The sequence below is a fragment of the Acipenser ruthenus genome, chromosome 15, assembly GCF_902713425.1.
Source record: "Acipenser ruthenus chromosome 15, fAciRut3.2 maternal haplotype, whole genome shotgun sequence".
Taxonomy (NCBI): domain Eukaryota; kingdom Metazoa; phylum Chordata; class Actinopteri; order Acipenseriformes; family Acipenseridae; genus Acipenser; species Acipenser ruthenus.
Genome location: NC_081203.1, coordinates 20,215,543 through 20,228,162, shown reverse-complemented (window position 1 = coordinate 20,228,162; position 12,620 = coordinate 20,215,543). Strand labels below are relative to the sequence as shown.

Here is a 12,620-nt window from a genome sequence, read left to right as displayed (position 1 = left end):
TTATCCAAAAACTGTAAACCTTGAAAGGCTTGTTAATAAAAGTTTTCCTTTAGGATTTGGTAAATTCAGATTAGATGTTAAACCCAATAATATAAATGCAGTGGACTTATCCATTTTGGAAATATAATTCAAAATAGGTGTCCTGTAGTTGTCTAACGTTAGTGTATTAACTGCATATATTATTTTAATTAAAGACTGCTGTTTTTAGTATTTGCATTTCTTATATTTATAAATAGCTTGTTTTACAAATGGCTAGGTTATAAATCAAGGGTTTTGGTACTGTATCTTCACCCAGAGATGCAAGTCTACTGAGTGTACACAGTACAAATGGTAGACAAGGCCGTCACATTGCACCGGTGAACACGAATGACATACTGCCTGACCTGTAGTGATAACTGCAGCCAAGTATTTATCCAATCCCTGAAGAATGTAGATGAATCTCCCCAGTGCAATGGTGGTCATTTTATCATTGAGAGCAGATGTTTAATATAATCAAGCTGACACATCCAAAAAGGTTTGGAAAGGTTCTGTCATTTCCCGAGGGGTGCAGACCAAATTAATACTTCATACGCTCCGCGCTGGCTTCTGCCAGGACTCGGTGAGAGCTGTCAGGATTCATTAAAGCGCTCCTTGCTGAAATATATTTTGGGGCTACATAGGCTGTATTTATCTTTATTGAGAATAGTTTTTGTTAAACTCACAGTACAGGTTTTCATTATAAATCAATTTTTCTAAAGCTAGACACTCTCTTTCTTACATAAGAATGAGTGGAGGCCAGGCTTGAGTATATTCCGCATGATCAATACAATGGGACCTGAACAGATAATACTGGGTTCTGATAGAAATGTAACTGTACATTAGTCATGCTGTTGTTTTACCTGGTCCGGCTGAATTATCTATACCCTTATTGATCACTGAGTGCAATACAAATACAGTGGAAATAGTTTCACCATACAACAGGTCTACAGGTATTCAGATACCAGACTACATTCAAATATACACTGAGCAGGAATGTTTGCTTATTTCTTTTTTTCTCTCGTTCTAAGCTATCTAAAAGTACATGTTAGGCTACCTGTCCGTTTTAAAAGTTTAACAGGGTAAATTTGTACAGTCATTTTGCAGTTTTCTCCATTCTTTTACCCCTATTCTTTCTTTTAATGAATTTAGAGTGCCCAATCATTTCCCACTGATTTTCACACCAATTTAGAATGTCCAATTATCACACAGCTGAGGAGAACTGAAGGTTAAGTGGATGTCCTCCAATTCCACGACCAAGCCAACTACCTCTTTTTCACCCGGGAACTCGAGAGCGGATGTCAGTGAGCTACTGGCCTCAAGAGGACAAAGGCCAGCCCTGCTGGTGCCTGCTTGAGCTCACCAGGCGCCTTGCCAGTAAGGTCTGCTGCAGCGCGATGAGGAGAAACAGTCCATCCCTAACCCACAGGAGCGCCAGAGCCAATGCGACGTTCCCTCTGGAATCCCCAGCGAAGACTGCCGACTTCACACAGGCAGGATTCGAACCACTCTGGGAACCCCCAAGTATTTATCATATGTTACTATGATTTGTCATGTTATTTAATATGCTGTACCATACCTCTCTGGACTTTATAATGCCTACATCTGCTTTAACATGCTTTCATTATGCTTTACTGTTTCTACTATGATAAACTCTTATGAGGGTGATTTTGTTTTGTCTGCACTTACAGCACTCTGTAGTTCTGTGTCCAGATGTCCCAGCTGTTGCTCAATCTCTCTCAGTCTCGTCTCGTACCCTCTACTCTCCTTCGTGTCCAGCAGGACCTTCTCTCCTGGAAGCGTCTCCTTATTGTCTGAACTGGCCAAGCACTCCTGATAAAAAACACAAACACACACATTCACCCATTGTAAAGTCTATCAACCTTATAAACCAGTCTTTAGCACTCATCAGTAGCAACACAGTCAAATGACAAGGGATAATAAATAGGTAATGACATGAATTATTCATTTGGTATAATTTATTTGTGTCTTCCTATCTGGTATTGAAAACCAGATGATAAATAAACTTAGCAATGCTGATGTGATAGAAACAAACTGATTTGAATCATGGTATCGATCCCTGTAAAAATACTCCATTCTGCTTTTTTTATGTGATAAAGCAATTCAATACATTTCCCATATTAAACAGTTAATGCAACAACACATCTTCTAAATGTCTGAAATATGAGCTTTATAATCTGTCTGTATATGTTGTATGTAATATTCAGTACTCAATCTCATACATCATGATAGCAGCAGCTTAATTTCAAAACCAAAAACCCACAATGCAGCACAAGCACTAAAAGGAGAAAACGTGACATGGACATTACTGAATATAGAAATTCAGTGAAGCATTGACAGACAGCAACCAATGACAGGAATTCTAGCAACAGCTTCAAAACTAACTGAAAAGGAAGAAAACATATTGGTTCTGGATGAGTAATGCAAAAAACTAATTCAAGACCTATTATTACTGTTTAATAGATTTTGATGGGAGGCAGTCGTATGTTCAGTAGGTATGTCATCCTAAACATCTCTCCATATAGTTCAAGAACCATTTATCCAATTGTTTTGAAACTTGGTATGAACACTGTTTGGCAAAAGTTATTGAAATGATCAGATTCTGGAGATATATGGGGGTTTCTGTCTGCCTGCACATCCGTTCATCAGTATGTTACAATACATAGTTGCATTCATAGGGAGAACCTCTTACCCAATTGTCATGAAACATTGTATTATCATTATTTAACATAAATGTATCATAGTATCAGATTTGGGGGCTATATTTCACTGCAAATTCCTATTCAGTAGTATTCTGTACATACCGTTGATGTGTGTCATGGTGATCAGCTATTTCTTTATACAGATAGCTCTGTTTAGAATTTACAGCCGTGGCAGTGGATGTACGTTAGTGACGTAGCTATATTTACTTTACAACCTAAAATAGAAAGACAAACGGATGACCCCTGGATGTAACATATTTAGACCTGATGGTGAACTCTTTCTGTCAATAAAGAGTTGCTAGGGGTGCGTTTGAAAAATGACTACCATCAGTTAAAAATCTAAGAAACATTCTTAAATAAATCAAAGGTTACAGCTCACGAGAGTGAAGTACAAGAAATATTTTTCAGTAATACTTCCAACTCATCACAACAGATTCATTTTCTTCAATGCAGAGCGCTAACAGAGCTCCCAGGAGGATGCAGATGCAGGTCTGGCATCTTGATTAAACTTCACTTCCAGCTGAGACTTGAAGTTGTGATCAGCAATGATACCCACCGCCGGTATAATTCTAAGATATAACCCAGTGACGGGAAGAAATGCATGTAAAAAAATAGCAATCGTTCCTGTAGAGACACGATGTGAGATTCCACTTCTCCCTGAGTGTCCAAATTCCACTCCAAATGACCCCAGGTTACAACTTGTCATGTCAACAAGCAACTAAATGGGTCAATGGTGAAACAGCGTAGCAAAGTGTAATAAAGCACAGTAAACTCATGGGAAAGCCTACATAAGCATTGGAAAGCCTCACAGAAGTATGGTAAAGCATATTAAAAACTTAGGAAACCATGGTAAACTATGGTAAATGCACTGTGCAAGCATGGGAACACAGCAACATGGCCATGCAAATCTGCTGTGGTAATTCTTTAAGGGGTTTATCTTTTATTGTATACTTCACTTTATTAGCAAGGGTCTAGTGGGATAAACGGTACCATGACTGTTAAAAATACAGATAACCAAGGATAATAAGGTCTTCATTACAGAAAGAGAACAAGGTGTAATCTGACGATTCAATGTTGAACATTGGTCCCCTATATCTATACTGCATGTGAATAGTTAAAATGATGCTAACACCTGACTGTGAGGTACAGCAACAAAAACTCTGATTATATAAAATACAATCTGCTGTGCTTAAAATCCATAATATAATATAATACACCTAATTTACTCCAAAACTGTTCATGGATGCAATTTAAAACACGGCAGCAGATTAATAAAACAAACAAACCTTATTTAAATCTCCATATACAGTATTTGCACTTGTTTTCTTGCCTTCTCTGATACAAAGTATGAATAAAATACAAAATAAACACTTTCACCTACGTTTATAATATGTATTTTCTTACCTGTTCAATAATCTGCAATTTAAATCTGCTGGGGCAGCAGTGTGGAGTAGTGGTTAGGGCTCTGGACTCTTGACTGGAGGGTCGTGGGTTCAATCCCTGGTGGGGGGACACTGCTGCTGTACCCTTGAGCAAGGTACTTTACCTAGATTGCTCCAGCAAAAAACCCAACTGTATAAATGGGTAATTGTATGTAAAAATAATGTGTAAAAAATAATGTAATTGTGTGTAAAGATAATGCGATATCTTGTAACAATTGTAAGTCGTCCTGGATAAGGGTGTCTGCTAAGAAATAAATAATAATATGTCTCTGCTCTTGGAAAGACTCCAGAAAGCTGATTTAAGGTGTATTGAAAATGTAATTAATTTCTGTCCCCTCTGAAACTGATTGTGTTAAAAGATTTTCCATTTTCTAACTTCAAGTTCCCAAAGTTACAGAATGAGCAGATATTACAGGCGTATGCCTAGTGGTAATTTCAGAAATGCAAACAAATTTACGCTGCGTAAAAAAAAAGCTATTCCTGAACGATCTCTACTAATGTTTTGATTCCTTTACAAATACGAACTGTGCCTGACCTAAATATATTGCCAAATAAAGCTACCAGATTTTTGGGTGCTGACTGCCAGAAAGCGGTTGCTAAATATGTTGTAAGGAATGAGATCCAAAACGTATTGGAGATCAGCAGGCTGTTACACAAAGCAGTCACATGCACTGCACCTCTTTGAAAACAAGATAATAATAATTAAGAACATCAGAACAACTACAGGCCGAGAGCAGACCTTGCTCGTCTGGTTGGTTCTCAAACGCCCCTGCTGATTCAGCAACAACAACATGGCTTGGTAGCCCATTGTAGACAGGCACAACTCTGTGTGTAAAAAAAAGTATTCAACCCTCTGCACTTGAAATAGTGACTAGGATTAACTTTGTTGACTTGGACTAAGTCTCCCTAATCTTCTTAGTTCTGCGCTAAACAGGACTGCACTCAGGGGTTAATATGTGCCAGATCACACCGGAACCCGGATCCGGTACCTTTTTGTCTTGTCTGACACGACAATTAAACAGTTTTCAAATGATGAAAATTTGTAAAAACGCTCCCCTGTTCCACGCATTAAATGACAGAAGTGTACTACAACAAAATATTTTAAAATGCGACGACTAAGTGTTTTTTACACCCAAAATGGCACAATGTCAAAACATGATCATTCTTAAGAGCAGCAGTGTTGTGGTTCCTGTTCTCCAGATTCATCAGCCCACCACTAGTATTGTTCAAACAATAAGGCACGATACCCCGATCCCCAAGCAGATGAAAACTTGAAGTATATATGGGAGCTATTGTAAATCCAGGTCAGTATATTAGGTATAGAAACAAAAATGCTATCCCCCTTCCTTAATTAAAATGTCTGGTAGCTTTTTCTTAAATGAATTAACCCCTGATTGTACTAGTCTTGTTAGTAGAGGGCCTGTCCCAGTTCAGTATCCTCTATTTGCTATTTATTCAAGCATTTACATACAGTCTTTTAGTTTTGCTACACTGCCATCCTTTTTGCACACAGGACAGCTCCCTCTTTTTCCTAACAATGAGCTTGATAGACCTGTAAAACCACTGCAGTGACTTCTTATTACAGTAGTCTGGACATTTTAACCTTAGGGATAAACTAATCCTGCACACCCAGTATTGCTTTATTGCTGACAATCATTCAACCTACAAAATCTGATTGAATCAATTCAATAAAAAGAAAAATCATTGATACAGCTAAATCTACAGTACGTGGCAGTGAACTGACAACACCTGCACTGGAACTTGACTGACAGACTCATAGCATGCCAGAAAATGATTTTTTTTTTTTCTTTAACATTACATTATTTATTTCTTAGCAGACATTATTTCTTGAACGACACCCACATTTGAATTAGAGATGTGTAGCAGGTATCAAACCAATATCTCAAAGAGTAAGGTCTTTTGGAAACCAAAAGGTCACATGGCCAAAATATGGTTTAGGTCAAAGGTCATTTTACATAACAATGAAAATATGAAGTGGGACAGCTTAATGAGCATTCCTAACATTAAGCATGCTCAGTAGGAGTATGAAAACAGATAAAGCTACCAGGGACAATCAGATAAAAACATTTTCCACTGTGCATGCAAGCACACTGAACAGACAACCCAACTACACCCTGTATTTTAAACTTGGTTTAGGAAGGGTTTCCTGCTTCATGATGATATATTTAAAAAGAAGTGCCTACGTCAATATGTAATGGATCTCCTCGTGGACAAATCCCATCTAAAAAACATGCTGAAATAACTTAGCAAAACACAGAGCAGAATCTACTATTACTATCCCCCTAATCCCACTAACTATAGGTTTGTTACCAAAAAATCTGTTTTAGCAACACAAATCTGGGTTCATTAAAAAACTAAAGAACCCAGTACTCCTCGCTGTAAACATCCAACCTCACAACAAATTATACATTAACACGAGATGTCATTTTCAGTGGTGGCTTGCTGATAATTGAAGATTTCTTATATGCATTTTGTGCATACTTCTCAGCTTACTTACACTGAGTGACCGGGTTTAAAGGTTTTCAAGTGTCTTTCCAGGCCAGGGAATATCCTGCGATGACATCATTTCATGTCATTTAGCAGAGAACTATTTTTGTCTTTCCCTATGGAGTTTAGGCAAATGCTCGATTTTTTTAATTTGTAGTAGCACTTATCTGACCATAATTACAGTCCAGGCTCCAGGGTTTGAAATAAATATATCTTATGGGAATCCACAGTTCCGCTGGTAGTATTTGTGCACTGGTCCAGAAGATCACAGGTTTAAACACTGCTAGTACTTTTCTTTTAGTGCTTAAGAAAGGTGAGAAACCGTGAGTGACCTCTCACAGCTCTCTATCTCATTTTGAGGTTTATGTTGCACAACTCTGATTGAAACGTGTATTGTTATCATCTTAATAAAAACCAGCTTCTCTGAAAGAAGAATCACTGTCACAATATATCACCATTGCGTATTAAAGAAAAACACATCTCTTTCATATTAGTTCAAAGTTAATAAATGACACACAGTGATCTTATTAACACAGGCCAGGGATGTTACAATGCTCCTCTGCCTCCTGGCTGACTCCAGTGAAGCAGCCCCTTGCCAGACTCAAAACTCAATATTAGGTCACATATGATTGATTAAACCTTATGGCTAGTAGCCCAAATGCCAGCATCTACTTTTAATTAAAATGTTGTTTTGGGACTACTGATCCCATTGTGCAGTTCGAGTTCCCATAGTGCTCACACATTATGCAAAAACTTGCATTATCCTGGCAGACAAAAGTGGAGGTTTTGAAATTGGTGGATGATGCTCCAGTGTACAAGAAAAAGAAAGATGTTGCTGCAGATTTCAACGGGAGTTCCCAGAGGAAAGCGTGTGTTCGTCTTCGCCGCTCCCAAGTCAGCACGGGGGTCGTAGCGGTGAGCTGAGCCTAAAATACAACTGGCTATTTCAAATTGAGAGAAAAACAGGGTAAAATCACTTGGTGACTACTAAATTTAAAAAATGTAAAAAAAACCCACTTCAATAGAAATTGACAGCATGCATTTGGCTTAGACTCCTGATAATACACTTTAATTTTGCTGGTCCCTTGAAATTCATGTCAATGAGAATTGACTGTAGTTGCATCATGTGTTTATTTCAGAACTGTGCATTTGAGATCCGCACAGTCAATGATTCTTGTTAGCAGCAAACACTGTTTTATTTATTTATTTCATGTTTTTATTGGAAAAAGGCCATATGAGCTATGATTAGCTTGTATTAGCTATAACGGCATCCAACAGCAGGTCACAATCACATACAAACACGGAATACTCTTTAAAACTCTACACATCATACACAGGGTTTCTTCAGATAGTGGAACAACACATTTTCAAATTGACGATAAGAAGTCTCTGATCTAAGTACCATCAGCGATACATTCCAATCTGAAACTGCAGCAAAAGCAAAAGATTTCCTTCCAGTAGCACTTTTTACCATCGGTATTTTAAAATATTTGGTTTCACAAACATTTCGTAAGCTGTAATCACAAGTAAACTCCTGGAATAGATCACTCAAATAAAACAGGCGTTTGTTAAACACCCCTTTAAAAAGAATCTGATTCCAGTGAAAGTTCCTTCTATTATCAGGTGACAGCAAGTTTAACCTGGAATACAAGGTACAGTGATGCTCTAAAGGAGAACTCTGAATCTACAAATCCTGTTAAACATTGTATCAATCTTCTTCAGTTGTAAACAATACAAATGCAATGTCTCGGTTTCATTTGGCTTAATTCAATGTTTTAAAAGAGACAGCTCCAAACCAGCCTCTGTGCAGAAGTATGCTTTAATAAATATGATGTCAAAACAAATTAGGGTGAAGTTATAAAAAGCAACTCATACACAAACGCAACTGGGCTAACTTAATTGGCATCTGTAAACTGTTCCACCCTTACCAACCACAGGCAAAACTGTCTGCTGTATGATGTTACAGCCCTCCAAAAAACTTCTAACAATACGTTCTAATCTATCCCATCTGTGTGATAATTGCTAAGTACAGAATATGTATGTGACCAATGGGTTATGGTAGGAGATGTCCATAAATAATCCTGGAATCACCACAGAAACTCTTACATTAGAGTTTTCCTCTAACTAGCTGTGGTCAACATACATAATTGGTTTCACAGCAGCGAAAGGGCACGGCTTCTCTATTCCAAATGTGGCCCTTTTGGTTAGTTTTGTTGTTGTAACTGGATGCAATGGCTTAATGTATTGGCATGCTTATAGTCCATGTAGAGCTGGATGTTATGCAAACAAACATACATGTTCCTGGCTTGGTATAGCAGGCTAGTTCACTAGCCATTTATCTCTTTCTGAGTTTTGAATCCAGGTGTACAGGTCACAAGTGAAACAAGCTCAAACTTAGTCCCCAGTGGACATTAGTTACACATCACAAAACAAACACCACTGCTATTGTCAGAATACAGTGCCATTGTCCCTGACTGTTCAAGAGACCCACATTTTCATAAAAAAAAAACAAAAAAATAAACTACAGTTTACTACCCTGGAGGTGCAATCAGTAACCAACTGCATTGAGAACATTATTATTCTAAAGCATCAGGGTAATTGATCGATCAATGGATGTTTAATTCAGGCTTGCGAAATAAAAGCCATGATGACCAATAATCTATAAATCGATTTCTCCATCACGCTACGTCTTGATCTGAATTAGAATTAAAACAAAATACATAGATTAGAATTGTGACTGTTGACAAAACCATATTCGGAGAAAAGTTTGGAGACCCTGTTATGCTGCAATGTATTATATAGCAGACAGACATTCTGCAATGCTGTGCCAAGAAACATCCTAGTTTCAGAAAATTAAACAAGGCTTTGAAGCCGAAGGCGTTTGTCAATTGAATCAAATTGATGAAGTCGGGTAGACAACATGAAATCATCAGCAGCCTGGTCTTCCACAGATTTGTTCCTAATTGTAATCATGTTAATCTAATGTACACAATGTACACAATGTACTGCCGTCACTTTAAACATCAGGCCTACTTCCCCTTGCTTCATACTGCGGTTCTAATACAGAGGAAGAGGAATTGCAGAGGAAGTGAATCTATGCTGTGGAGTCATGTCAATGGACTTCACCAGTCAAGTTACAAATAAGTCAGGAAAACTCAAGCTCAACTGCAAAATATTGCCTTTGGAGAAAGTTATAGTGCTAATCATAAACAATAGTTCACTTTAGATGTTTTGAAGATGACTGTAATGAAATTAAATTGAATAAGTGGTTATTTGTGTGTACATAATGCTAACAGTGTGGTCATTGGTAGACAGTCCAGACAGGGAGAGTGCAGAGCAGACTAAAAGAACATGGCTGCCTGAAGGTGTGTTAATGATAAACGACAAATAAAAATAGTATTTCATTTCATTTTTAGTCCTTTATTGAACATGTTAAGCAACACTACACACACGACATGGTGTCAGAAGCAAAGAAATGACACCCTGGGATCCTTCAAGAAGCTGCTTGATGAGATTCTGGGATCAATAAGCTACTAACAACCAAACGAGCAAGATGGGCTGAATGGCCTCCTCTCATTTGTAAACTTTCTTATGTTCTTATGTTCTTATGAAAGGAAACTCTGATCGGAGAAAAACACGGCGGTGCTCCCATATAGAATAAAAAAAAAAAAAAAAAGAAAATGGGTAAACTGCATACAACGTCAAATCAGCAGTTAAATATTGTAGAACACTGGAAAAGGTTTAGACTGGTTACTTCCATTACAAGTGAATGGCATTACTGTCCCATTTAAATTAGACACCAGAGCACAAGTGATTGCCATCTCTGAAAAAGATTATAAAAGACTTCAGCCTATTTGAAAATTGCATGAAGCCAAGGTAAAAGTAACTGGACACTGTGGCACAGAGATATCAGCGAAAGAAAAGTGTGTCGGTAATTTTACATATAAGAACACAGAGTTATTCGTAGTCATGCCAAAAGATGTACAGCCAACACTTGGTTTGTCTGCTTGTGATAAATTGGACCTGGTAAAAAGGGTGCTTGTGGTTGCGAATCGCATGTAGTATGTGTTAATGCAGGAGTATAGTGATCTGTTTAAAATACTTTGCCTACCAGGAGAACACAGACTGACAAGTGTCTCCAGTAATTCATGCCTGCAGAGAGGTTCCATTTGCACTTCAGGAACAATCAAACCAGAGCTTGACAGAATGGAAAGCATGAATGTGATCAAGAAGATCGATGAGTCAACAGTGGGTGAACTCGCTTGTAATTGTTAATAAGAAGAAAGGAGAACGGAGAATATGATTGGACCCCAGGGATCTAAATCGTGCAATTGAAAGAGAACATGTTAAACTTGCAACACGAGAAGACATCATGGCCCAGTCTGCTAATGCTAAATTATATAGGGATTGTCTAAAGAGGAACATAATTCCAGACTGAAGAAAGTGCTTGATGCTACTAAAAGGGCACACTTGATACTCATAAGGAGAAATACATCGTTGGAGTCACAGAGCTGATGTTTGTACAGACGTGCTCAAATTTGTTGGTACCCCTCCACAAAAAACGAAGAATGCACAATTTTCTCTGAAATAACTTGAAACTGACAAAAGTAATTGGCATCCACCATTGTTTATTCCATATTTAATAGAAACCAGACTTTGTTTTTGATTTTTTATTCAACATGATATTGTAAATAATAAAACAAATGAAAATGGCATGGACAAAAATGATGGGACCGCTAACCTAATATTTGTTGCACAACCTTTAGAGGCAATCACTGCAATCAAACGTTTTCTGTAGCTCTCAATGAGACTTCTGCACCTATTAACAGGTAGTTTGGCCCACTCTTCCTGAGCAAACTGCTCCAGCTGTCTCAGGTTTGATGGGTGCCTTCTCCAGACTGCAAGTTTCAGCTCTTTCCAGAGATGTTCGATAGGATTCAGATCAGGACTCATAGAAGGCCACTTCAGAATAGTCCAATGTTTTGTTCTTATCCATTCTTGGGTGCTTTTAGCTGTGTGTTTTGGGTCATTATCCTGTTGGAGGACCCATGACCTGCGACTGAGACAGAGCTTTCTGACACTGGGCAGTACGTTTCGCTCCAGAATGCCTTGATAGTCTTGAGATTTCATTGTGCCCTGCACAGATTCAAGGCACCCTGTGCCAGGCGCAGCAAAGCAGCCCCAAAACATAACCGAGCCTCCTCCATGTTTCACTGTAGGTATGGTGTTCTTTTCTTTGAAAGCTTCATTTTTTCGTCTGTGAACATGTGACTTGCCAAAAAGCTCCAGTTTTGACTCATCTGTCCAAAGGACATTCTCCCAGAAGGATTGTGGCTTGTCAATATGCATTTTAGCAAATTCCAGTCTGGCTTTTTTATGTTTTTCTGTCAAAAGTGGAGTCCTCCTGGGTCTTCTTCCATGGAGCCCACTTTCGCTCAAAAAGCGACGGATGGTGCGATCAGAAACTGACGTACCTTCACCTTGGAGTTCAGCTTGTATCTCTTTGGCAGTTATCCTTGGTTCTTTTTCTACCATTCGCACTATCCTTCTGTTCAATCTGGGGTCGATTTTCCTCTTGCGGCCGCGCCCAGGGAGATTGCCTACAGTTCCATGGACCTTAAACTTCTTAATAATATTTGCAACTGTTGTCACAGGAACATCAAGCTGCTTGGAGATGGTCTTGTAGCCTTTACCTTTACCATGCTTGTCTATTATTTTCTTTCTGATCTCCTCAGACAACTCTCGCCTTTGCTTTCTCTGGTCCATGTTCAGTGTGGTGCACACAATGATACCAAACAGCACAGTGACTACTTTTCTCCATTTAAATAGGCTGAATGACTGATTACAAGATTGGAGACATGTGTGATACTAATTAAAGAAACTAATTAGTTTGAAATATCACTATAATCCAATTATTTATTATCTTTTCTAA

The 12,620-nt window shown here is 38.3% G+C and overlaps 1 protein-coding gene across 1 annotated transcript in view; it reads right to left on the bottom strand.

The window, feature by feature from the left end:
* Positions 1-12,620, bottom strand: part of LOC117422719 (fibrous sheath-interacting protein 1-like) — a 153,005-nt gene that overhangs the window by 49,872 nt on the left and 90,513 nt on the right. Inside the window, exon 11 of the mRNA XM_058987374.1 lies at positions 1,705-1,848. Coding sequence (XP_058843357.1) covers positions 1,705-1,848 — 144 coding nt within the window. The remainder of the gene's footprint in view (positions 1-1,704; positions 1,849-12,620) is intronic.